This window comes from Vulpes lagopus, chromosome 12, assembly GCF_018345385.1.
Source record: "Vulpes lagopus strain Blue_001 chromosome 12, ASM1834538v1, whole genome shotgun sequence".
Lineage (NCBI taxonomy): Eukaryota > Metazoa > Chordata > Mammalia > Carnivora > Canidae > Vulpes > Vulpes lagopus.
The window spans coordinates 29,464,729-29,490,331 of record NC_054835.1 but is presented as its reverse complement, the minus strand read 5'-3'; the positions used below and the strand labels follow the sequence as shown (position 1 = coordinate 29,490,331).

Here is a 25,603-nt window from a genome sequence, read left to right as displayed (position 1 = left end):
GGCGGGCGGCGTCCCCGGGTCCCCGCGGCCGGGGCCGGCGAACTCGGACGGAGACGCCGACCCGGGGCGGGGTGGGGGGCGTCCTCTCCCCTGCCCGAGCGAGCGGCGGCCGCCGGCTCCCCGCGCCTCCCCCTCCCGCGGCGCCCCCGCCCCCGCCCCCCGCAGCCCACGTGACCCCGGGGAGTCGGGGCGCGCTCCCCCGCGCCCGGAGGCGGGGCCCCTCCGGCCGCGGGGTCCGCGCGCCGCCCCCTGGGTCCGGCCGCGGGGGGCCGGGTGTGCGCGCGCGGGCGGGCGGGGGCCGCACCGGGTGCGTGACGTCACCGGCCTTGGTTACACGACGTTCTAGAACTCCGCCCCACGTGCGCCGGGGAGGGGGAGGGGGAGGGGGAGGGGAGGGGGAGGGGGAGGCGGGGTGGGGGTGGGGAGGAGGGGAGGTGGGGACGGGCGGGGGGGCGTGCGAGCGGCGGGGCTGAGCTAAGCCGAGCCCACGTGTGACGGCTCTCGCCGCTGCCCCGGCTCGGCGGCTCGCACAGCGATTCGGAGGAGCCCGGGCGGGGGGGCGGAGGAGGGGGAGGAGGGAGCGGGAGATCTCGGGGCTCGGAGCCGGCCGCCGCTCCGCTCCGCTCGCCGTGGGGCTCGGTTTCCCGGGGGTGGGGGGGCGGGGGGGCTCAGATATGGAGGCAAATGGGAGCCAAGGCACCTCGGGCAGCGCCAACGACTCCCAGCACGACCCCGGGTAAGTTTCCAGCCGCTGCCCACCGCGCCGCCGCGGGCTCGCTCTCCTTGCGGCGGCGGGGACGGCGGCGCGGAGCCGGGCATCTCCCGCGCCCCCCGCCCCCGGCGCCCCCCGGGGAAGTTACACACCTTGGGGTTGCGTCTCGCCGCCGCCTTCTCCCCCACCCACCGCCCGGCTCCCGCTCGCTCGCTCCCCCCCGCTTTCCCTTTAGCTTTTGTAAGTTACACGTCAAAATGGCCGATCTGACATCGGTGCTCACTTCTGTTATGTTTTCTCCCTCTAGTAAAATGTTTATCGGTGGACTAAGCTGGCAGACCTCACCAGGTAAGGGAGGGAGGGGGGGACGCCTGGGTCCCCCCCTTCTTGGCTTCTTTATTGCTCTTTGTTATCCCCGTGTGCGAGCCCCCCCCCTTGGCTCCCCACTTCTCCTGTGCAAGGTTATTTTTTTAAATAGCAAATCCTTTCCGAGCCCTCTACGCGACCTCTGTTGCCGAATTTCCCCCGCGTGTGCAAAAAAAATGCAAAAACAAAACAGAGTAACAACAGAAAACTACTTTTGGTTTTTGTCCTTGATCAAAATTTGCATTGCTTTTTTTTTTTTTCTTCCACACCTTCTCTCCCCCCCCCCCCCATCTTTCTCTTTCTCTCTCTACAGATAGCCTTAGAGACTATTTTAGCAAATTTGGAGAAATTAGAGAATGTATGGTCATGAGAGATCCCACTACGAAACGCTCCAGGTAAACCATTCCCTTCTGGATTTTTGTCTTTATTTTAGAACAAAGTTTAAGTGTTATTTTTGGAGGTGTCTTCGGAAGTAGCTAAGCGGATTTAGAATGGGGCTCAGGCATGTGGCTGGTTTCGAACGTCGCTCTATTCCACCCCCCCCCCACCACCACCCCCACCACCACCCCCACCACCACCACCCCCGCCCCCATAACCCCAAAGGTTATTGTTAATTGGGGCTGAACTCTGGATACAGAGATGCCCATCTCTGCGCTTTAAGTCCTTTTCCCGTTGCTTCTTCTTTTTCTTTTTTTTTTTTCCTCCTCCTGTTTAAAATGACATTCAGCTTCATTCACTTTCTACATAGTTTTTTGGTTTTTTAAACGTATGCTTTCCCCACACACTCCCAGCTCCCCTGAACTCTTCAGCCCCTTTTGGAAAGCTGGATGAATCTCTGCTGAGCGCCGGGTTTTCTTCAGCATAAAACAAAGCGTTAAGAAAGGGAAGGGGAGGAGGAGAAGAGACGGACGGAGGTGGCGAAAGAGTGGAGACACCAGCATTTTCCCAAGTTACCTCCACCCGCCCTGCCCCCCCACCCCGTTTCCCACCCCCCTTTAACCTTGATGTGTTTTCCTGCGAGGGGCTGGAGGGGGGAGGGCTGTGGGCAGCCGGGGTGCAAGGGGCCAACTTTGGCTCCCCATCCTGCGGGAGGGCTCACTCCTTGTTGCTTGCCATGGTGTCACATTTTCTTGTTTGTTTTCCTCCCTCTTTGTCTCATTTCAGAGGCTTCGGTTTCGTCACGTTCGCAGATCCAGCAAGTGTAGATAAAGTATTAGGTCAGCCCCACCATGAGTTAGATTCCAAGACGGTAGGTTGCTTTTTCCCTCGCTGTTGTTGTTCGCCCCTGTTCAGGACCCATCTGGGCATTGACAGCCCCATTTAAAGGGACAGTGCTTTCTTTTTTGCTTCTGTGCTGAGAACTGGGGAGTGTGATCAGCAGGGCTTGCGAGTTGGCTCTAAAAGTTTGCTGCCAGGGCTGGGCTTGGGGGGTGTTCTGTGTAGAGCCTGTCCCACTGCAGCTCCAGATGCGGCCAGAGCCCAGGCCTGGGGGAGGGGTCGGCCTGGGGAGAGGCTCTCTAGCCGGCCCAGGGACCATGCAAAGAAACTGCACCGTAGGGCAAAGGCAACTTTTCTTTGTCAGCCGAGCACAGCATGCCTTAAGGACTGTGGCTGTGGGGCATTGGTTTTCAGAAGGCACAGCCCCGCGCGGTGGCCAGCCAGTGGCCAGCCAGCCGAGAGGGGCCGGGGCTGGGAGGGAAGGCGAGGGGGTGCTCATTGCAGGTCCAGGCAACAGGTTCCTCCTGGGGAGCACCTCAGATTTGGAAGGTGGTTCGAGAGGGGAAGGAGACATCCCAGAGCCAAGCTGGGTGTTCAGTGGGTGACTCCAGATGGGGTGAAATCTAAGACTGATAAGGCCTTGGGTGTCCGAGTGATTTGTTTTTGTCTTTTTCCCTCTCAGATCCGTTATTTTGAGTGTGGGTACTTTTACAGCAATAGAAGGTTTCAGAGACTTACATGGAGAGGGGAAAAAGTCTCTAGGGTAGGGATTACCAAAGGGAAGAAAGACATTAGTACAGTAATGGGGGGTGGTGGAGAGCTCCTTCGTAGTGTTTTCTTTAGGTCCCTGTGTTGACTCTGTGTCTCTCCCCCTTCCCTTTATGTCTACTAGAATCTCCCCCATAGTTTCATAGATCTGCCAAAGCAGGGGCCCCGAGGTGACATTGGGGTGCAGTGCTGGGCTGCTTGTGACCGCATTTCTCTCTGGGTGGGTATTGGGGCAAGGCAAAGGATCAGGTTCTTGTCCCAGTTGCCCTTAATGAACTTGGGCAAGCTGTTTGCTGTTTCAGGGCCTCAGTTTTCTTTTCTGTAAAATATGGGAGTGGAACTGGGTGATCTTCCAAGCCCCCTCCAAGCTTTCACATTGAGGGTAAGGGGGAAATAAAAAGGAGAAAATCCTGGACACCTTTGGTGCATGGAATTTATTTTTGTGAATTCACCCTCTTTCTCTGATGGGAGGTCAGGTGCATGTTCCCTAGTGCCCCCTCCTCCCTCCCCCCAAGAGGACCCCACACACTTTAAGTTGCTTTATTAATTGCGCTGGACTCGTCATAGCTTGCAGCCCGGCCTTTTTGAGCTTTTAGATAATTTAATTTTAGGGACAGTCATTTGTAGGGTGATAATGGATGTCTGAAGAATTTTTTTCCCCTTCGACTTCCTGGTTAGATGTTTCAAAAAACTAGCAAAACTAAAGAGGAAAATATTTCGAGGCAAATTCAGGAATTTATTGTTCACTCCGTCTCCCCACACTGGGTAGGAGAAATAGTATTTGGTTTCTGTGGTGCCTGGGGGTGGGGGTGTCATAGCCCTCAGTATCAGGTGCAAAACGTGCCGTTTCCCCCTCCCTGTTTGTGGATATGTTTTGGTCACTATTATTTAGTATAACCTAGATTTTGACTTTGTTTCAACGTTCAGTGCAGGAGGCAGAAGCGGTTGGTTTATTGACATGGAAACGAGGATCTTGTTTACCGTTACCTTAAAAGCTTTGTTTAGGTAACGGCCATTCACATCCAAAATAGTACCCTAGTCTTTTCCTAGAGGATTTGTAGCTACAGTAAGTAGAGCTGTACCTAACTAACTAATGTTTTTATTTTTGGTAGTTTTTTTTGTTTTTGTTTTTGTTGTTGTGTGTGTGTGTGTGTGTTTTTAATAGTTGACAGGGACGTGCAAAAGGTTGGGATTTGCCATACTTATCTTGACCTGTCCTGTCCCCTCCTTTGGAGATTTCAGCGTGTAAACTTTGCACACTGGAGAACTCGTGTGGTGGTCTGACATGCTGTTATCACAACACCCAATACAGGAATTCTGAATTGGCTTCGAGTTCTGTCATTTTCGATATTTTTTTTGAGCGTTCTTCTGTTCAGTGCTTCCTGTCCCCCTCCCGTCCCCCTCCTGGTCTCTCTCCCAACATGTCCCTCACCTTTGACTCCATGGACAAGGTGACTTCTTGCGGTGATTGTGTGCTGGTCCGCTAAAAGCCACAGTCTGGGGGAGTGTTTATAAAAAGACACATCTGTCTTACCTTTGGTCAACAGAATGGAAAATCCACACCTGTTGTATCTCTCTAGTCAGTGCTGAATACACCTGTAGGTGCGGTAATGTTAATCTGGATGAGAGGGTAGTTTCCTAGATCAGAGATTGTTGTCTATTTTAGTTATTGAAAAGTAATCCCTCATTTCTCAGGTGATGTTTAAGGGTAAAAAACATGCTGTGGATTTTATTAGGTCTTTAAACCACCTTGATAAAGGTGGTAAATCTTTGTGTCCCTTCTCAGCTGCAGTGTCCTAAGGGATGTGAGTCTGGGAAACAAGAATTCTCTGGTGTGCCTTGCCCTCCCCCCAACTCTGTGCTTTGTCCCATAGCATTTTTGCTTCTCCATGGCCGAACTGAAAACAAGGTTCAGGTTTACATGTTAGAAGGGGGAGAATTGCATTACGAAAGCCAGAGCCTATAAATAAATAACTTGTAGCAATATTCTGTGTTGAAATTTTACCCAAAGATTTGTGACGTTTAGAAATCTATTGAAAACCAATAATGGGGATTTAAAAAAATTCTTTCCCTCCCCATATTTTCTCTCCAGTACTTTCCCACCTTGAATCAGTGTATTAGATTCAGAAGCTTCTGTGGGAATTGTTTTGAGTTTTAAAGCCATGCCCCTTTTGAGAATCATGTCTTCTGCAGAGTGTCTGATCTGGGGTAGGGGATGTTTTTCCATTCTGATTGGGGTCGGGGCAGGGGAATACCCTAATTGTTACACTAGATTCCAACTTCTTTTTCTCAGGTTTTTTTTTTTTTTTTTTTTTTTTCTTTTTCCCCCTCTACTCATGAGGGCCTTACTTTTGTAATTTGGGTTTAGGTTGCTCATAGACTTCTACCCCCTGTGATTTTAAAAATCCAGGTGGTTTTAGCTCGTGTGTTTCCTTTTATTATTTTTTAAGAACTGGGTTAGGCTCCATAGTTTTTGACACCTGCTTCTTCTTGTGGTCTAACTACAGAATGAACTGTCTTTTTGGTTAACCTAGGTAACTGTACTTTTGCCAACATGAATGAATGAAATCAAGCCAAGCATCGTGTTGGATGTCTATGGGGAGTTTTTGGATGTTGATGATTTAAAAAAAATTTGGAGTCACCATTTCCACCTGCCTTGTTTAGTTATCGTCGGGGAGAAGATCTGTTATCCAGTTATCGACTCCTGAAAGATTCTTATGTTTAATTTTTCAGGTTATGATTTTGTTTTCAAAGATGACATCCCCATTTTTTCTCCCACTGATGCATTGCACTTTAGATGCGGGTACCGCTTAATGTCCAGTGTCTGTGGAAGAGAAGCCCTTGCTTAAATAAGAACATGTGTGAGATCTGATTTATTAAGGGCATCACACATTGAAATACATGGTAGGATATTTTGGAAGGGCCAGCTTTATGTGTTACATTGTGGGAAGGATGAGTAAAGTTTGGATCAACGTTTAAGGAACTTTTGAGTTGCCCGAGAAGTTACAAAAAGCTGGGTGATAAGCCTGAGAAATGAGTGATTAATAATTAGGTGATTAATCATAATTTTTTCTCCCTCTCTGCCAAATCCTGGAATTGACTCTTACTTTTCCATTTCCCCCCAGATTGATCCTAAAGTTGCATTTCCTCGTCGGGCACAACCCAAGGTAAGTAGGAGAATTCATAATAGGATTTTAGCACTCAGCGATGGTTGCCAAGGATTTCACGTTTCAAACAGAGTCCTGGCAATGAAGCGTTGAAACCATCAGGTTCCATCAGGGTATCAGCATGTGGCTGTGAGAGTCCAGGCCAGGCAAGGAGCTCCAGGGAGATATTCTCATGTGTCTGCAATTTAGCCATCCCTGAGGTGGGTTCTGAGCATCCAACAGGGGGCGGGGGCAAGCCTGATCCTCTGTGGCAGGACAGAGAGCTGTCTATTGCAATATTTATGCAAATGTTCTGTTTATTTTTTTAAGTTTGCCAAGATCCTATCAGGAGAACATGGACATTTCCTTGTGACTCTCTTTTGGAGGGTTCTCTTCTGAGGCCTTACCACTTGGAGTGCATGGAGAGGAGTAGAATGTACGCAGTTTGTCTTCTTTTGAAAGAACAACTTTGTAGACCCATAAAGCCCTAGATTTGACAGACGAGGCAGTGGATGTCTTGGTTTCACGTTGGTGTGAGCAGTCTGGGCACACTTGAAACCGGCAGTGCTGCTTCTAGGTGCACGTGTTGGGGCCTGGGGGAGAAGTTCTGAGCATGTTGTAGCCTTGGAGGAGCAGTAGCATAAGATTTGCTGAGAGGATTAAGATAGGCCTTCACTTTTTCACAATGTGTGGCTAATAGAGTTTTTGCTGAGCTTGCCAGCTCTGGATATGAAAACAGCTACAGGGAACTGGAGGTGAAATTTATGGGCTTACATGTGAAAATTGCACCTTTTAATTATACTTTTTTCTTCCCTATGTAATATTGGGAGATAGGTAGACTTTTTCTGTGGCTTGTGGCCTTGTCATTCTTTGAGGGAAAGGGAAAAAGGTGACGCTTCCTATCATGGTCATAAAGGGAAGAAGCTGTTGCTTTTGCAAATTCCATTTATTTCTTCAAGCATAGTCTCCCACCAGTGGAACCTTTTAATTGTGTGAAGGGGAGGGATGAGGAACTTTTATGAAAAAGTTGGCACTTGTGGATGATATTTTGAGAATTTCAGGTCTGGAGCCTGCCATGTGATCCTTTCTTCCTTTTTTTTTCCCCCATGTTATTTTTCTTTTCCTTTCTTTTCTTTCGAAGGAAACACAAATCTTTTCAGCAAATATACCAAAAATACTTTCTTAAGGCATTTTTTCTCCTCCAACGATTAAGCAAATAATAGGAATCAATGAACCAAAGAGGTTAGATTATTTCTGTACCGAGCACAAACTTTGAGACTGTTAACTGTGTAAAGGTTGCTTTTCAAACTGTGTGTGATCCTTGACATTTCAGAGGCTTCCAGAATTAGCAGTATTTCCTGGGTTTGGAAGAATTGCTGTTTCTTCCATAAGTGTGAATCTTCAAATTTCCAGGTTAGTCATTTGATCATCCAGAACTAGGATCAGATTACCCTAGAGGGAAACTGGAAAAATCCGTGACTTAGTCAAACCTTGGGTTTGACATGTTTTCTCTTCCTTTTTATTGACCACCCCTCATCCCCCCCACTTTTTTTTTTTTAAACCAGGAAGGCTATATTTCATTTTAATATACTCTGGCATTTGGTTTTTCGGTGATGCATTCAACATGAAAATGAGACAGACTATTTCTTGGACTTGTTCAAGGCTGGGATGTTTAGGTGGATTGTCAGACTTGTAGACCTGAGTAAATATTATACCAGTTGGGGGAGGACATCTTTCCATGGAGTTCCAGGGGTTGCATAACAATACCTTGCTTTTCATGGAACCCTTTCCCAAGGACTTTTCTATCTCTTATCTCCATCTGCATCTCAGGTCCCAAGACACTGAACAAAAACCACCTCTCCCAGCCTGTTCGCTCCTCTGTAATATGTGAGTGATGGGAGTAGCTCCTTCACCAGGTTGTTAGTGCAGAGTGAAAAAGAGCCTGGAACAGGGTGAGGGCCTCATCCCTCCTCATCTTTACTACTACCATTTAATCATCTTTCTCATTGTTCAAGCTCAGCAGCCTGGGTTTGGATCCTATCTCTGCCTCTCATTAGCTGTGTGGATTTGGGCAAATCATTTGATTTCTTGGATCCTCATATACCCCATCTTACCGAGTTTTTGTGCAGATTAAATAAATTAATAAAAGTAAAGTGCTTAAAAAAAGATCTGGTGCGTAGTAGTACCATATATTGTTTTTACTGTTAATTTTGGTAGCTCTCATACCAGTCACCATGAGAGATCTAGCGATAATAGCGACGTTAAATGATTTTATGTGCCAGGCACTGTTGTAGGGACGTTACATATATCAACTCATGCAGTCTTCACCTGTGTCTTCTGAGGTGTGGGTACTAGTATTATGTCCAGTTGATAGAAAAGCGAGGCACAAAGTGGCTGAGAAGTGGGGTGCGGGCAGTCTCGCTCCAAACTGGGCCCCCACCCAATGTACTGTCCTGTGGGGGTTTCTAGGAGTGGCACCTGTGGGTTCAGGCTGAGATTGAAGCTCATGGTGGTCATCAGGTTTTGAAGAACACAACTGCAGCCAGTGTGCGCAGTTTGTGTGTGGACTCGACGTTCCCTGGTTGGGTGATTCACCCAGCCCGTGTGATGTCATCCTGTTGGGTGACTCTGGCTGGCTGTGCAGAGGGGCACCCTGTCATAGGGCTCTGGGCTTGCTCAGCTCAGGGAAGTGGCTGGGGAGTCTGCGAGGTGTGTGCTGGCCGGGAGTTGGGATGGGGTGGGGAGAGAGTGCCTCTCTTGTCAACAGTTAGTTTCTAATAGAATTTGAGCCTGGCAGTGGGGATTTCAGACTGAAAAGCGGGCTGGCGGGAGTATAGGAGTTTAAGTCAAGCCTTATTTGTTATTTTGTTTATCTCTCTTCAATAAAACTTCTGTGTGTGGATGTGTAGGGGTCTCGCTGCAAGGTGGACCGTGCCCCTCCTTGTGGGCTGGGTGAGGAGCTTTTGTAAATGAAATGTCAGCATGGGTTTTGGTTAAAATGCATTTCTCTGCTTTCTGGCTGTCCCTCTTCGCTAGCACTCACCAGAGAAATATTCGTGGAGGTGTTAAAACAAGGCTAGTGGAAAGAAACTGTAACTTAATACGAAAGAAAAGCCATGGGAATGAGGAGCAGATTTCACATTAGTACTGTCATAATATTCTTTAATGTATCATATAAATAAAAATCCGTTTTGACCAGAATTTTAATGAGCGACCCGAAGGAAGGGGTTTTGAATCCTGCAGTTCATTTATCCCCCTTTGCGATGTAAATGTTCACTTCTCAAGTGAAGTATAATGGGCCTTTATTAACTAGTCGAGGGGCGACTCTTTGGAGACTAGTGGCCGTTAATTAGCGAAGTACATTTTGATCAGAAGGCGATGGGTCCATTCTGTATCTTCCTATTTCGCCTGATGATTATTTCACTTTGTGAAATATGTAAGAGTTTCCTCCCGTCTGTCTTTTAAAAAATTAAAATGGTCGTGCTATTCTAAAAAAGATGACTTAATTTGAAGCTGTTGGAAGAACAGGCATGATTGGGATCAATCATGTCATATCATTTTGTCAGTCCCTTTGGGCAGAAGCGTTGGCTGCCTAGAAGAGTTTTGCTCAAGCTTGTGGGTTCTTTTTCTCGTGCGGAAAACCCAGGAGGCCACTAAACCACTTAGGGCATGGGCGAGTCTGGGTGTAACTCCTCATCTGCCCTAATTATCCTTGTGTGTAATAAAGCCTTCTCCACTCCCCGGGTTACCATTTTCTTCCTTATGTGTAAGAAGCCAGGACCTTATCTGTTGATCAGCAGAGATCTCATTTCTTCAGCCTATTTCCAGTTGCCTTGAGTGGCAGCTGGGTGACTGTGGGCACCCCACGTGAGCCCCTCCACACCTCAGTTCCTCACTGTTTAAACCAGGGGTGTTGGGATGCCTGGGTGGCTCAGCAGTTGAGCGTCTGTTTTTGGCTCAAGGCATGATCCTGGAGTTCCGGGATCGAGTCCCGCATCGGGCTCCCTGTGAGGAGCCTGCTTCTCTCTCTGCCTGTGTCTCTGCCTCTCTCTCTGTCTCTCATGAATGGATAAATAAAATCTTAAAAAAAAAAAAAAAAAAAGCAGGAGTGTAGTGCCCAACATGAAGTGGTTTTCAAGGTGAATGAAGTAGTTTTCAAGGTTTTCTCTTTGCTGGGAGCCTGACACAGGTAGTGCCAGCAGGTGTCTGCTGGTATCCTTATTATAAAATAATTTATTATCACTTGGGGTCACAGCTCCACAATCCCACCATCAAGAGTCATGTGCTGTAGCGACTGAGCCAGCCAGGTGCCTCGTTATTGAATGAATTATCTCTGTAGAATAAGAAAAGTTATCATGGAAAATGACCTGAGAAGAGTCCTGATTGGAATGTAAGCCCCCTGCCGGCAGGGAGCTGTTGATGGCTGTCATCACTGGATGCTGACTTAAATGCTTGAGCTGCAGTCAGCCTACCTACCTGTTTCAGGGCGGAGGCAGCAGACATCAGGGAAGTAAGGTTGGCAGCTCCAGGTCACACAGCTAAGTTGTGGCAGCGTTGAGCACAGGCCAGGTTTTCCTGCTCCTGTCTCATCCACTGATGAGGCTCCAGGGCCTGGAAGGTTCTCTGTTACGCATGCATCCGTCCAGATGGGTGCAGCACAGCACGAGCCTTTTACACACGCACCTCCTGTTCCGGGGGAGTGGTTTCTTGGCAGCTTCTCAAGGGCGGGCGAGGGGTGAGTTTTCGGCATCTGGCCTTCCCCTGCTGCTGTGGGACGGGTCATTCTAGCGCCGTGCCATCTTGGGTGATCTGCAGCTGTCACCTCACCGGCCACAGTTAACCGGCCTGCCGGTGTGTTTCTGGTTCCCAGTGGGGACGTAGTGGTGTGTCTGCAGCCTTGTCCATGACCGTGAGGACCCTGGGGGATTAGTGGCTTAGCTGCTTTCTTGTTGGGGAGCGCAGCTCCTTCCTGCCTTCCGGTCAGCAGCAGGTGTCAGCTTAGGAGGAGGGGCACCTCGTCCTACAGATGTCCTTTCCTGAGATTTTGCTTTTCCTTGCGTGCTTTCCTTTCTGCATTAAGGTCAGTCTGCTGAGAAGCTGGAGCTCCTCTGTTCTATGTCAGATGTTTTTGGCAGGCAGGTGAGACCCCTCTGCTCCTGGGGCTCTCTCTGAGGAACCAACAGACCCTCTTGGGTGCCCCTTGAGGCGGCCTCCATTCTTCCTGTTCTTTTGTATTTTTAAACCCGAACGTTCTCTGGCTGAAAAGTCCCAAGAACGCACAAGGCACATGTAGTCCATCATCTCCGTTCTCTTGTTTGATCTGCTGTATTCATTGACTAAGAGGTTGTTTAATTGTTTTTAATCGCTGACTGGGTGCACCTGCTTTTGGGGGGATTCAGGTTGCCCTCAATGCTCACCAAACAGTCTGAACTTCTTAGCCAGGTAGTTAGGGTCCTTCAAGATCTGTACAAGGAGTGTCTCCTTCCAGCTTACTTCTCGACTCTTCTACCTTTTGCTGCCTTGAAACTGCACCCTCTCCCTTCTCTGAAGAGCTACCCTTTTGTGCATCCCTACCCGCACCACCCTTTCTTGGGTCCCTGCCGTGTAAAATATACCTCTTTTTCAAAGCCCAACTTGGATTACCTTTTCCGCAGAGCTGTTTCTGCTCTTTCTCTGATGGAGTACTTCTTTCTCTGGATTTCCATAGCACTTTATTTTTCTTTGGTCATTGCAAACTATGATAATAGTAGTAGTAAGTTTTTTTTTTTTTTTAAGATTTTACTTATTTTTTGAGAAAAGGCACATGTGCACACAAATGAGTGGAAGGGCGGTGACACAGAGTAATAATAAGTTAGAAAATAATAAATAGTTGTAAATTAGCAAAAACCTGTTGATAAACTTGTTAGGCATTGTGCTGGGCATGTGTTCATTTATTTATTCACTCAACTTTATTGAGCACCTACTGTGTGCCAGGGCCTGCATGCGGTTCTGGGGATAGTGTGGAGAATAAGATCAGGAAATCCTTGCCCTCTTGGGGCTTTCACTCTAGGGCGCAAATAAGTAATGAGCAAGTGGATGAGTATATAGCAGGTACGGCAGGGTAAGAGTGAGGGTGGGGTGCAGGCAGACTGTATCTCTAGTGCATTCAGTTGCCATTCTCGGTACTTGGCAATTATTTACCAGGTTTTTGCTGAGCACCGGGGACCATGTTAGGCATTTTGTTCTGAGTTTTATGGCTATTTAGGTTCATGCCTTATTGCCTCCACTGGACAATGAACTCTCAAGGACACAGACATATTTTACTAATTGTAAAAAAAAAAAAAAACCCAAAAACCAAAAACCAAACCTTAGTTTTCACTACTGCTCTTTGCCCCCCATCAATCTCCATGTAGGTGGGATGAAGGCAAAATGGCAAAGGTGGCACAGTTCTTGTCATCAGGGTTTTAGCCTCAGGTTGGGAGGAGGGCTGCTACCTGTGGCACAGGAAAGAGCATGAAAAACACACAGAGTGGTAAAAATGGTCTTCAGAGGAAGGAAGAGCTGAGATAGTTTCTCGGAGGAGGTAGTCTTTGCCCCAGATCCTGAAGCACAGGAAGGAGGGAAGAATGGCAGGAATGTGAGGGGCTAGGAGAGGTCAGTGTGCCGCTGCTCGAGGGCGGGTGTTGCATGGTGCTCTGGGTGGAGGCGTGGAGGGTAGGCCAGGGCCAGGTTGTGTTGCCTTGAGTGCCAGGCAAAGCAGATGAGCCTGTGCTTTATTTGGGCCTGTACTGGGGAACCTGTTTTGTGTGAGGGCAATCATGGGGATGCTCTACATGATGTTCTGAGCTCTTTTGGATCATTATAGAAGCTGGGGTCACTGATAGGACTATGGCTGATAGGGTTTCGTGGAGATCTTCCCACCGTAGACTTGAGCCTTTGGTGTAATTAATACTGTATTCTCTCTGGCTGTGGACCCTTCTCTAGGAGGGATGTTCTTGGCAGATACCACCCCTGCTCTTTGAGGTGTGTGGCAACTGCAAAGAGCTCTCTCATTCTCTTGCTTCTTTCTTCTCCCTTTCTCTCCTTCTTAACTAGGGGCTATGACAGAGACTAAATCCCTAAATTCCATACTCAGTCCTTGTCTCAGCTGTGATCTTCACCTTGCTGTGTCTAATGAGGTGTCATTTTTAAAAAATTTAATTTATGTATTTGAGAGAGAGCGAGCGAGCGAGCATGAGTGGGGGAGAGGGAGAGGGATAAGCAGACCCCCCCCCCCCCCACTGAGCAGGGAGCCAGAAATGAGGCTCGATCCCAGGACCCTGAGACCATGACCTGAGCCAAAGGCAGACGCTTAACCTACTCAGCCAGCAAGGTGCTCTGAGATGTCATTTCTTGGTATAGAAGTTACAGGTTGTCTGTGTGTCACCAAGGTATGCCCTGTGGCTCAGAGCAGCCTGACTTGTACTCTCAGAGGTCTGCTTGGGGTTACCTTTGGCTCAGAGTGGCTGCCTGGTATGAGGAACATGAGATTTTTGGAATCATGACTTGAGCCTTCTGTGTGATGTGGAAGATAGGAGCAAGCATGGTCTTGGGACTGAGCACCCCTGTGCACATGGCAGTAGCAGCAGGTGAAGAAGGTTGGTCCTGTTGGTACAGGTATCCTACTGGGGTCCCACATATATAACAAAAAATCTTTCTTCTCTCTTTCAAGGGTAGATAACATCAGGCTCTCAGTGATCTGGAAAGTTATTCTCAGGGTGTATGTCTGCCTGCTGACCTTGAATAATCAAAAAGAAAATTCCTAATCCAAAATAATGGCTGTTACTTATTGTGAGTCAGTATGTTCAAGGCATTGTGCTAAGCCTCTGTGTGCTTAATCTCTTTTAATTTCATCTTGATACCAGTCCTTTGCAGTGCTCGGTGTTCTCGCCACCTCACAGAATGGTAAACTGAGGCCCAGGGAGGGTAAGCAGCTTTCCTGGGGCCACAGTTCTAAGAAGGGTCAGTGTTGGCCTTTGGACCAAAGTCTGTTTGAATTCCAAGTCCTTGCTCTCTTAACCACTAAGCCCTGGGAGTAGATTTTAGGTTCAGGGAGTAGATTTTAGGTTCTTACGCTTTGCCCAACTGCCAAAAAGTGCTCAGGCTGAGGAATAGATTCTGTTTTAGTCTGGCCAGGAAGCTTCCGGTTAGTTTCTGTTGCTTACTTTCTGAGAACCTTTTCGGCACAGTTGAATGCCACTTATCAGCTAGGGAGTTGCAGACAAGTCACTTAATGGTGTTGTACCTCCATTTTTCTCCGGTAAAATGGGGAGTTTTCACAGTACCTCCATCCTAGATGTGTTAGGAGATTAAATGGGTTAATGCACACAAATGATCAGTGTAAGCATTGGCTGTCTCTTACTGCTCCACCAGCTAGATCGCAGGAGGACTTTAACAAAAGCTTGTGGGTACTATTGTCCTTTCTAGGGGTGATGGATAGAACATGGTATGTCCAGTGGCATGGTCTGCTCCCAGCGTCCTGGCTTTCAAGGGGGAGATAGCATGCATCCTTCATCTTGGGGGTTTCTTGGTGGGCATTGGGGATGCATTTCCTTTTCTGTTTCTGATGGCTGTGTTTTTGCTGCCTTTGAGAATGAAGTCCTGGGGAGCAGCTAGGGGACAGCTGAGACACTGCTGTGTGAGAGGTCTCTCTGTGAGCCTTCTCTCTCCCAGGCCTGGTCTTTATCTGCCTGGGGGTAGTTTCACCAATGACTGATCTGAAAGCATCACATTCATTTATTTGTCACTGACTGTGACAGGCAAGTTAATGCTAATGGATTCTTTTTTTAGCCTGTTGTCTGGGATGAGTTTCTCCCAAATGTCCTGAAATCTAAGGCATTAGGGGAATGTGTAACTTTTATGGCAAGGGAGGATTTAAAAGATAAATAGGGTTTTGTGTGCAAGGGTCTTAAATTTAGGTTAGGGGCGAGAGCGGCCAAGGAGGGGATGTTGGGCCAGCCCAGAATTTTCTTTTTAAGAAATCCATTCGGAGCTCTAAATTGCTGTTTCTGTTTCAATTATGTGACAATTTCAAGGGTTTAGAAAAATCTAATAAAATGGTCTTGATGATGCATTCTGGGGAGAGAGTGCTTTAGAAGATCCAGGAGAATAAATTCCTTGGGGTCAAGAGATTCTCGTTCCTGCCACCTCAGGCCTTCTTTCGTCTGGGTTTTTACATTTTTATTGTTTTGAAGGGCAGAAAACGGTGTTGGAATGTATTCAGGGCTTCATCCATATCCTCCACCGAAATGAATTATTCTCTTTGGCAATTGCAGGTAGACAGGCCACAGCGATCACTAGTTTTCTTTCTTCTTTTCTTTCCTTTTCTTTCTTTCTTTCTTTCTTTCTTTCTTTCTTTCTTTCTTTCTTTCTTTCTTTCTCTTTCTTTCTTTCTTTCTCTTTCTTTCTTTCTTTCTTTCTTTCTTCTTTCTTTCTTTTTCTTTTCTTTTCTTTTCTTTTCTTTTCTTTTCTTTTCTTTTCTTTTCTTTTCTTTTCTTTTCTTTTCTTCTTTTCTACTAGCTGCCATTTTGTAAATGACTTTCAGAGCGTGGTTTGTGTGTATAGTGATTTTGAATAAAGCACCACAGAGAAAAACTTGGAGGAGCGAGCAGAGAGCCCCTCTGGAAGTTTTTTCTCTTCTCCTATCAAAGCTTTTGATAGTTTCCCAAGGAACAGAAGTTTACAATGGAAGCCGGCTTTGGGCTGCCTGCGGGAACAGAGCGCAGAAAGACCTAGTGTAGCAAAACGTGATGCTGAGTGACATTAATGAGGTGACCGCTCTGGTGGGAGGGAGGCAAGGAATCAGCAAAGCAGCAGTTCCCATGACTCGCTCTCCACTGAGTGTGTCTTCTTCTGCATGCTGCGTGGGCGCCTGTGCGTTTGTGCATGTACACGCTTTGTTTCCCAGGGCCTTCTGATGAAAGTTTTAACGCCAGACCCTGCTCAGTTTGCTGTGATATTCTCCATCCTAGAGAGGCCATGTGTGGCAGAGTCTCAAATGCCACCTACTGAAAAGTAAAGTTTTAAACCTGAAGGCATTTTGTTTTACCTTCCTGGTACCTGCTGGAGCCTGGGTGGGTGGACGATGAGGCTGTCGTCACAGCGCGGGACACTGTTGGGAATGGCAAAGCCAAGAGGGTGAAAAGTCAGTATTCTTGTCCCTGAAATGGATTCTAGGGAGGCAGGAAGGGAAAACCTGTTCGCTTGTAACCTTATCTTTTTCCTTCCTTCCTCTTTTCTTTTCTTTTTTTTCTTCTTTTCCTGTTTGCTTGTAACCTTTTCTCTTTCTTTTCTTTTCTTTTCTTCTTTTCTTTCTTTTCCTGTTCTCTTGTAACCTTTTCTTTTTCCTTATTTCTTCTTTCTTTCTTTCTTTCTTTCTTTCTTTTTCTTTTTTCTTTCTTTCTTTCTTTCTTTCTTTCTTTCTTTCTTTCTTTCTTCTTTCTCTTCCTTCCTTCCTTCCTTCCTTCCTTCCTTCCTTCCTTCCTTCCCTAATAACATTTCATATTGGTGGTGTAAAAGGAACACTGTAACCACTACTTCTTAAATATTTTAGTGCCTTGGAGTGTATTCTGTATTTCCATGTTGCTCTTGTGCAAGAATTTCCAGTTACTCAAGAAAAGCAGCCACATTTCAGGTAGATTACCAGGTCAGGAGGTGAGAAACCTGGTGTTGCTGCCTTACCCAGTAGGACCTTGGGACTCTTGGTCTGTTGTCCACCCATTCCAGAAGTGAAGCTGTTCTCCTGTCTCATTCCTCAGCGTGGCATTAGAGTGAGCATCTCTGAGTATGCTGAATAGTACTGGGCAAATGTTTGAAAAACTGCTGTGAGATCTTAAGCAAAACTCGAGGAAGCCTGGAGTGGGGCAGGGTGGTAGAAACACTGTGTATTTATTGATGCTCCCCTGGTTTATTTTTTTATCCCTTCAATTCTGTTCCCTCTGGGATATCTCTCAAGTGTGTCATTTTTGTAGCTAAAGGCCAACAAACAAACAAAAATGCTTAAACTTATACACATAACACTTAATAAAACCCAGCCAGTAGGTTCACTCTCTCTTCCACCTGGGGAAAAAGGATCGAATTAGGGGTGCTTGAGCCTAGGAAAAAAAAATCGGGCTGTGAATCTCCACAAGACTGCTACATGTGTATGTTTCCTCTTCTGTTTTCAAAGCGGATAATTGGTTTTAGTAAGAACTTCTGACTTGATTAGGGGACCCTTAGGAAATTAAAGTGTGTTTGAATTTCACAAGTATAATTTTAATTATACAAATTTTGCGTTTTCCACTAGGGAGCTAGGTTCAGAACTTGTTTTCCTATACTAATAGGGGTAGTAAAGCTGATTATAGCAGAATGCCTCACTTAAATCGCTTTGAAAATAAAAATCCATGGGTTGGATCATTGTTTTTCCCTGCAGTACATGATGTTCAGGTTCACTTCCACACATGTTCCCGTATCCTTGTTAAAAGTGATTTTTCACTGGATCTGCAGGACTGTAGAACTAAGGGACATAGTTGGGGGTGGGGGAAGCTCATTATGAATTTTTCTGCTGCACTTGCTGAAAGAATTCAATTAAAGTTCTTTTGAGCACAAGTCCTGCCTGGGCAGCTTGTGTTTGGCACGCTGCCACGTTAGCATGTTGTGATTGCCGTTATCACCCCCATCACCCTGTTTCCTCAGAGCCTGTGCATTCACAGCGTTAGCTCTTCTAGTTGTCCTCCTTCAGCAGAACCCCGGTGGATTAGAGCAGAAGGCACCGTGGAGACAGTCACCTGAGTTCTTCCCCAAGCTGCAGAGAGATGATGGAGAGAGGATGAGCAGACCCCCGGGCATCCACCAGGAGGGCTGATTGTGTTAATGGGAAATGACCATTTCTGAGGGCTATCCAGACAAAACCCCCAAGCATCGGGGAAGTGCTTTGTAGGTTTGAACTCAAGCATACTTGAACATCTCCCCACTGCGCGGACACTTTAAAAGCTGCCTAGAGGCCAGCTCCTTGGTCTTTCCGGGCTCTTGTCTCAGATGTTGACAGGAGAGCTTGAATAGAACAGTTGTTCGCCCAAGAGAAATCATGGAAGCAGCTTGTGGAAGAGGTGGTGTCCTCTAGGTAGGGGCCTGAAAATGTAGAGAAAATCCAACTCCAGCTGGTGAACTGATCCCAGTCTATCCCCCACCTTGTGCTTAATCATCCACTGTACTGTTCTTACTACTTTCTACTAAAGTGGTGTAGCTTAGTGTTGAAGAGCCTGGATGGACTCTGGAAGCAGGCTGAGTTTGAATCCTTGCGCTCTGTCACTTCCTAGATATTTACCTAAATATGCCATTCCTCAGTTTTGTTGTCTGTGAAAAGGACACAATAATAGGATCTCCTTCAGGGGGTTGTTGTGAGGATTCCATGAATTGACAGAGAGAGTGCTGGTGTCTGGCACCTAGTAGGCACTTTGGGAATTATGGTATTGTTATGGTAATACCATTGTTAGGTATTGTTAGGAAGTCTGGCAAGATGCTGATTGTCTGTCTTGCTTGGTAGCTGGGGAATTGTTCAGTGTTGCTGTCCGTCTTTTTTTCTTAAGTCATTGAGGAATATAAAAGAGCTTAGATACATGCACAGATGTGTGTGTTTATGGGTGTATGTGTGTGTGTCTGTGTGTGAATTTATAGGACTCAGTGGAATCATGGTGTAATTCAGATTCAGAGGCAGGTCCATGCTGTTACCAATGAGGCATGTAGTTTGGTAGGTGCACAGTCCTGGGGTTAAAGCCTCTAGATTAAATGTGGTGCTGCCACTGACTCTGTGACCTTAGGAAGGTGTCTAAATTTTTCTGAGCTTTGATTCTGTACCTAAAAACTGGGGATAACATAGTTGTGGGTTGAAACGAGACACTGTAAATCAGCACCTGGTATATGGTAGACACTTAGAACATGTTAATTCCTTCCTCCATAAGGAAGGGTTTTTTTTTTCTTTGGCTTCTTGGTTTTTGGTTTTTGTGTGTTTTTTTTTGGGGGGGGGGTATCTTAAAAAATGAGAAAGCTACAAAGTACTCTGCTCTTACTGGAGATTCTGGAGTTAGTTGATGAGTCTTTAGAAAGCTGACCAGAAGAGGGGTGCTCTTATCCTTAATCTGCATGCAAAAGGCCTGTTTTAGTCGTATTGTTGCACAAGACCCAAATTTCCAGTGGTAGGGAAAGGATTTTATTCAGTCAGGAACCTTAGATGGTGTCCACAAGTCTTTTAAGGTGGGTTTGTTTGTTCCTTTGACATATGGTGGTAACCAAAAGCCCGGGGTAGGATGGTTGAACAGGTTTGGGGATTGCTCAGATTTCTGGCCGTGACTGAGGGCAGTGGAGGGAGGGGGAATGTCCAGGATTGTATCTTTTCACAGAATCTTTTACTTGGGGACACAGATTAATAGGTTTTGCTCTATAAACGTCAGCACCAGAGCTCCAGGAAACGTGCCCCCCCCCCCCAGCCGTCAGCTTGGCGAACCCTGATCTACTGTCAGGACTGAGAAAGCCCCCAAAGGCCTCAGAGCATCTGCAGTGTGAGTGTCCAGATCTCTGTGCTCATTTCTAGATCGGCCCCCTCCACTTCATGTCCATCAGGTGGCATTTTCCAGATGTTGCCAGGAATGAGGAGCAAGATTATGATGATGAGTGGATGCTGGGTAGGGGATGGGGTGTGTATGAATGTGAGTGTGTGGAGGATGGAAGGGGTGGCCAGGAGGAGGGGAAGAGTGGAAGATTACATTGACTAATTATAGGGAAAAAGCCATATTTGCTGCTCCATTAAGCGATCGCTAGGCTATGAAGCAGTTTATTGTAATTAATGCAGAAACAGCAAATAAGTGTTAAGTTTGGAGTGGAGGGTCTCCAGGCACCCCTAACCCCTTTGCTGTTCTGTGCTCACCACCCCCCCTTTCATTATCCTTTGAGGTGAAGAGTCTTAGGGGATACCCTCATCTGAAGGACTGAGGTAGCGACTTGGACCAGTTTTCCACTGCCTTATTTTGTCAAACAAGGAGGATGTCTTGCCCCATTTCCTGGAGAATCTTCTGCAGGGGTTTTTGTGTTTTCTGAGGATGGAGGAGGAGGGACAGACCCGTGCCATCATTGCTATTCTTGCCACAGCCGTTTTAATTTCATCTTATGAAAGTGGCAGGTTACACATCCCAAGTCCATCGAGCTACGGGCCGTGTGGAGTTGTGATTGCTTTCCTTGATGGTTTCTTGTTCAAATCAGCGGTGCTCTTAATTTTCCAGATGAAGTAAAAAGAAAATTGGAGACTCCCCTCCCGCCCTGTGTCTCTTCATCCAGGGTTTTCTGAGCATGACTCTGATTTGGAGGGTTAATATTAATTAGGAGCCAGTTTAGACCTCGCCTGCTTGATGAGGGGAGCTGCAGCCGTGGTGACAAGGGTGGCTCCTTTCCACATGTGCCTGCTCCTTGTGAAAGTTTCTGGGTTTCAAAGCCAAAGGGGTAAATAGAAAGGAGATGAGGGGCTACTTCTAGAGAACTGGGACTGACCCTCCCTGGTCCTCAGGGAGGAGCCGAGTGGGTATGCCAGGGCATCGGGGGCCCAAGGAAGTTCTGCCTTTGTCTACTCCTTCTGGCTGGTGGAGCCTTGACCGGCTGGCTGCTTCTGCGCTCTGCCTCAGTTTCTTTCCCTGCAGGTGCTTCTTTAGCTTCCAAAAAGAGGCATGACTCATTTCCATAGTTTCCAAATTGGATGGTGCTTGGATTTCTCGGAGGCGGTCCCCCTTTGGTGCCAGGTGACAGGGAGTTGCTTTGGTTTGTGCTGAAGCTCAAGATCCCTGCTTCTAAGCTTTCCAGTGCTGGGTGGGTCTTTTCGGGGGTGGGGGGGTGGGGAGTGCAAAGGACCAGGACACTGAGAGTCAGCGAGCTCTTCCATACAGTTAGGAGACAGGCGGCCGAGGGAGGAAGGGACCTGCTCTCCGTAGGCTGGGTCACATTGGGGTTCTTTCTTCTTTGGCCTGTGGGTTGGGGTTGCTTCTCTTTCAGATGGGGTGCTCAGGGCCGGAGAGTGTGAACATGCTGTGGGTGTGAATGTTCTGGCTGTAGTGGGAGAGACCTGGCTTCTAGTTCTTAGCTCGGTGCCGAATAGCTGCATGTGACCTCAGGCCAGTTGCCTTGCAGCTCTGTGCTTCAGCATGCCCATTTGTGGACTGAAGGAGAATTAAGGAATATGTAGTGGGGATCAGCTGTGCTTAGGGTTTAAGAGAATGGGCTCAAGAGGCAGGCAGTGTTAGGGTTTTATTTCTAGCCTAACATTTTCTTAGCTTTGTGAGCTCAAGATGTTCACTTAACTTTGCTAATCCTCAGTTTCCTGACCTGTGAAGTGGGACAATAGGATAGTAGTATCTACCTGACAGGATCGTGGCAATGACCACATGCCACAGTGTTCAGACAGTGCTTATCACAGCACCAGAAAGATGCTTAGCTCTTGCTATGGGGAGCTGCTCTTACAGCTATGTAGTGGTCTGGCTGAAGATTCCTGAGAAGTGAAGGTGTGGAGCAGAAGGGGCCACATCAAGAAAACAGCTAAGCTGCAAAGCCTGACTTTCTGATCCTGATGGAGCATCCCACGGAGGTAGATTTGTGGTCAAAGAAGCAAGGCCTGCCTGACTTGCCTGGCCGGGAACTTGGGATGGTGGAGCATCTGTGGTAGTGGTGCTCTATGCCTGGCTTGTGAGCCCAGCGGAGCAGAGGGAAGTCTGGCATAGGCCGGCCCGCAGTCCCTGACTCCGGGCTGCAGCTGCCCTGGCACCAGACAGTGCTGCAGGCACGGGGTTGGGACTGCCCTTGCCTGACATCTTAGCCCTCTCACTGCAGGAGAAGGAGAAGGGAGAGAAGAGGAGAGCTGGTCGCCGAGTGACGTGGAGACCCACATTCGTTTTTGGAAACCCACGTCTGGTACTGCCTGCAATACAGGAGCTTTGCGTGACTGAGGCAGGACTGACTGATCAAAGGCCATTTGCGATTTCAGAGTGTTCTGAAGTGTGTTTGGCAGACAGAGTCCTGTGTTTTGATCACTTCCTCTCCCACTGTACTCCCCCACTTTGGTGAGGAGGTTCTGAGTTGTCATGGGCACCTGCTTCTCATGCCTGTATGTGTACCAGGAATGCTGGACTGGAGGCAGGCCCCTGCTCTTGGTGGCCGCCGCTCACATGGAGCTGTGGATACTGGCTCAGTGTGGCCAGCTGCGTCCCCTCAGCCGCTTGTCAGGCTCCTTTTCGGGGGCAGGCTGGAGTAGGTGTGGAAGGTTTGTAAAACCCTAGGAGGTGTCGTATGACTATTATTACTCCCTTGGAGGGGGTTGGAAAGAGGGACTGGTGGAGAGCATCTTGCAGGTCGGGAGGAAGGATGTTCTTGCAAATGAGCACAAAGCAGGCCACGTGTAGGCCAAATAGAGTTGCTTGGGCCCTGGTAGCCGCTGGCCCTGCACTCTGGCCACTCCCAGGGAGGTAAATGTCTAAACAAGGCCATCTATTAGTGTGGGGACAGCAGCTGTGTGTCCATACCACACACAGGGGACACTGAGGAGGGAGCAAGCAGGGCAGGCCTCATGGAGGAGGTCCCCCATGAGCTGAATTTGAGAGTGGGAAGAGCCTCCAGTCAAGGAACGTGTGGAGCAGTTAGGAAGCCTGGCTTTGGTGGAGGGTGTGTGGCACATTGTGCCTTATAGGCCAGAGATACTGTGCAGAGGAGGGCAGGCTGAAGGATTGATTCACTCTTCACACAGCAAATGCCTGGAGCCCTCTCCTGAGCTAGGCTCAAAGCTGGGGAGTGGGGTCCAGCTGTGAGCATGATCCCGTGTCCCTGCATTTGCATCTGGCAGGGACACATTCATTAAACAGCCTATCACAGGATCCATTATTGGAGTACAATTACACTGAATGCTACAAAAATGTGTAGGCAGTTTCAGGGGGTGTAATGGAGAAACCGGATCTGCTGTAGGGTTTCAGGAAGGCTTCTCAGAGAAGCACGTAGAGGCTGAGCTAGCAGGGTAGATGGAAGCATGACCTCAGGAAGGGAGGATCGGGGTGCATGCATTTCATGTGCTGGAGGGCAGAGGGCAGGAAGGGGTAGCGGGGCAGTTAGGCTGGGCCATGGGTGTGGGGTCAGGTTTTATTCTTCCTCTAAGGGGGTCGGGAGGCAGAGACCCCACTTAGAGCACAGGAAGGGGTGGGAAATGATCAGTTTTAATTTTGTAAAGATCTCTCTGGCAGTCTGCGTGGAGGAGGGCATGTGGGAACCCTGGGCAGAGATGGGGGCACTGGTATGTGACTTGCATGAGGGAAGAGGGTGGTCTGGCTGAGTTCTTGGAGGTGGAGACCAGTGGACCCAAAGAGGTGTGTTTGTGAACATTAGCACAGCAGTTGGGTGATTTGGTAGCTGAATGGGAGGTGCTAAAGGTGAGAGGCAGGTTCGGCTTGTGGTATGTGTAGGACCTTGCTGAAATTCGGAACATTGGTGCCCACAGCAGATGGGCAAGACACATGGGCCTGACTCAAGTCAAATGTAAACCTCTGGTGGGAATTCTGCACATTCTTGATGATGTACCCCTATTGGTAGACCCTATATACTTACAAATGATGTACATGTGCTATTGTGTTAAAAGTCTACATACTTTAAGTCATAGACAAATAATTAAAAATAAAAAAGGATGAGAAAAAAGCTAAACACAGGGTGCCTGGGTGGCTCAGTCTGTTAAACATCTGCTTTCAGCTCAGGTCATGATCCCAGTGTCCTGGATTGAGCCCCACATTGGGTTACCTCCTCAGCGGGGAGTCTGCTTCTCTCTCTACCCTTCATCCTGCTCGTGTTTTCTCATACTCTCTCTCATTAATAAATAAAATCTTTTTTTTTTTTTTTAAAGCTAAACACAAATGAAAGTTCTAGTCTTTTCCTCCTAAACTACTTTGGGGCCATAGCTCTAGGCCATGGACACCCATTATTGAGTTAGGGTGGCCATCACTGCGTCTGGCCTGCTGAGTTGGGCACGAGACTGCACAGTAACACACCCTGGAAGTGGACATGGCCATGTTATAGGAGGACAGGCTTCCTGGGGCTTGGCATTTGCTAGTCTGTGTGTGCTCATCCTATGGAATATATAACGACTTTTTATATATATATATATATATCACGTTTTTTATATATATATATATATATAAATCACGTTCCCTTATGGTCCCAGTGTCACCTGTTCTGTTCAGTCCAGAGGACCAAGGCCGCACTTGGCCATGAAGCGCGGATCTTATAGAGAGAGCTTGGCATGAGTGAGGAATATCGATTCTGGCCCTGGCACTTCTGCTACCTGCGGTGCCACCCCGGCCAATTCTGAGTCCTCCTGGGCCTCTCTTACCCTTTCATCTGCTGGGTTGATAATAATACTTCCCTGTTGAACTCCAAAGGCTGAAAACGATTCAGAGCGAATTGTTTCTATCTTTGCAATGCAAACATCGCTCTGAGTTTCCTCTCCCCTTCGCTCCCGGCAAATTGGTATCACTACTTGGAGGGTACGGCTGGGTTCTCTGAGGCTAATTCCGTTCCAGCCCGCTCCATTTAGCTCTTCCTTCGAGCAGAACCCAAGCAAGGATCTCACCTTCCAGAGAGTGCTTTTAAAAATGCTTATTTCTCAACAGACTGCATTTCAGTGTCCACCCCCCCCCCCCCCCCCCCAGCACAGCTGTGCTCAGCAGAGGCCTCGGAGCTGTTTTTACATGTGAGAGGTGAGCAAATCAAAGGTGAGCCCGTTCTGCCTCAGTGAGGCCTTTTGTGTAAAAAGGACCTTCTGGAGTAAAGCGGTCAGGATGACTGACAAACTGCCAGAGCTACCCAGTGACAGACCTGCTCCGTGGGGTAGCTCCAACAGAAGCCGGGGCCACGAGCAGACCAAAGGATGCCCAGAACCCGAAGTGGAAAAGCCTGATTGAGATGAAACAGCCCCGAGAGTCTGTCTTCTGCTCGGATGATCCATGGAGCCAGGCCCAAGTGGCCGGCAGCGGCCGTCAACATTTATGGTTTGTCCGCGCTTTGACTTCTCTGGCTTTATTTCCTTTGAGATCAAAGCAGGGAGACAGGAGTTGCCAGTCCTGGGCTCGGTTTCAATCGATGTTGGTGTCCCTGGCTTTGTGACCTTGGGATTGCATGCCTTTGCTTGGGGTGACTTTGTTTCAAACACACAGTAGGAGGTACGTGGCCAGCTTGTAGTTGGAGGGAGCTCTCAGGAATGCCCAGATAGGACTGGGAAGCACCCCGGAGGGCCAGCCCCGTGTTTTCCATGGAGTCTCGGATATCAGGAGTCTGGAAGTTTCTATGCGTTAGCCATGCTACTCCTCAGAGGGGCCGTCCTGGAGGCCGT

General features: G+C 48.0%; 1 protein-coding gene across 12 annotated transcripts in view; it reads left to right on the top strand.

The window, feature by feature from the left end:
* Positions 1-416: 416 nt before the first annotated feature.
* Positions 417-25,603, top strand: part of MSI2 (musashi RNA binding protein 2) — a 387,083-nt gene continuing 361,896 nt past the window's right edge. For 2 of the 12 annotated variants that reach the window (XR_005982997.1, XM_041724105.1), the window contains exons 1-5: positions 418-736; positions 1,020-1,060; positions 1,392-1,473; positions 2,243-2,327; positions 6,190-6,231. Coding sequence is in view for 10 of the 12 variants with exons in the window: in XM_041724105.1 (XP_041580039.1) it covers positions 675-736; positions 1,020-1,060; positions 1,392-1,473; positions 2,243-2,327; positions 6,190-6,231 (312 nt within the window). In the remaining 2 variants the exon portion in view is untranslated. Of the gene's footprint in view, positions 737-1,019; positions 1,061-1,391; positions 1,474-2,242; positions 2,328-6,189; positions 6,232-25,603 lie in introns of all 12 variants that reach the window. The other 10 variants (XM_041724104.1, XM_041724110.1, XM_041724112.1 and 7 more) reach the window with 10 other exon arrangements.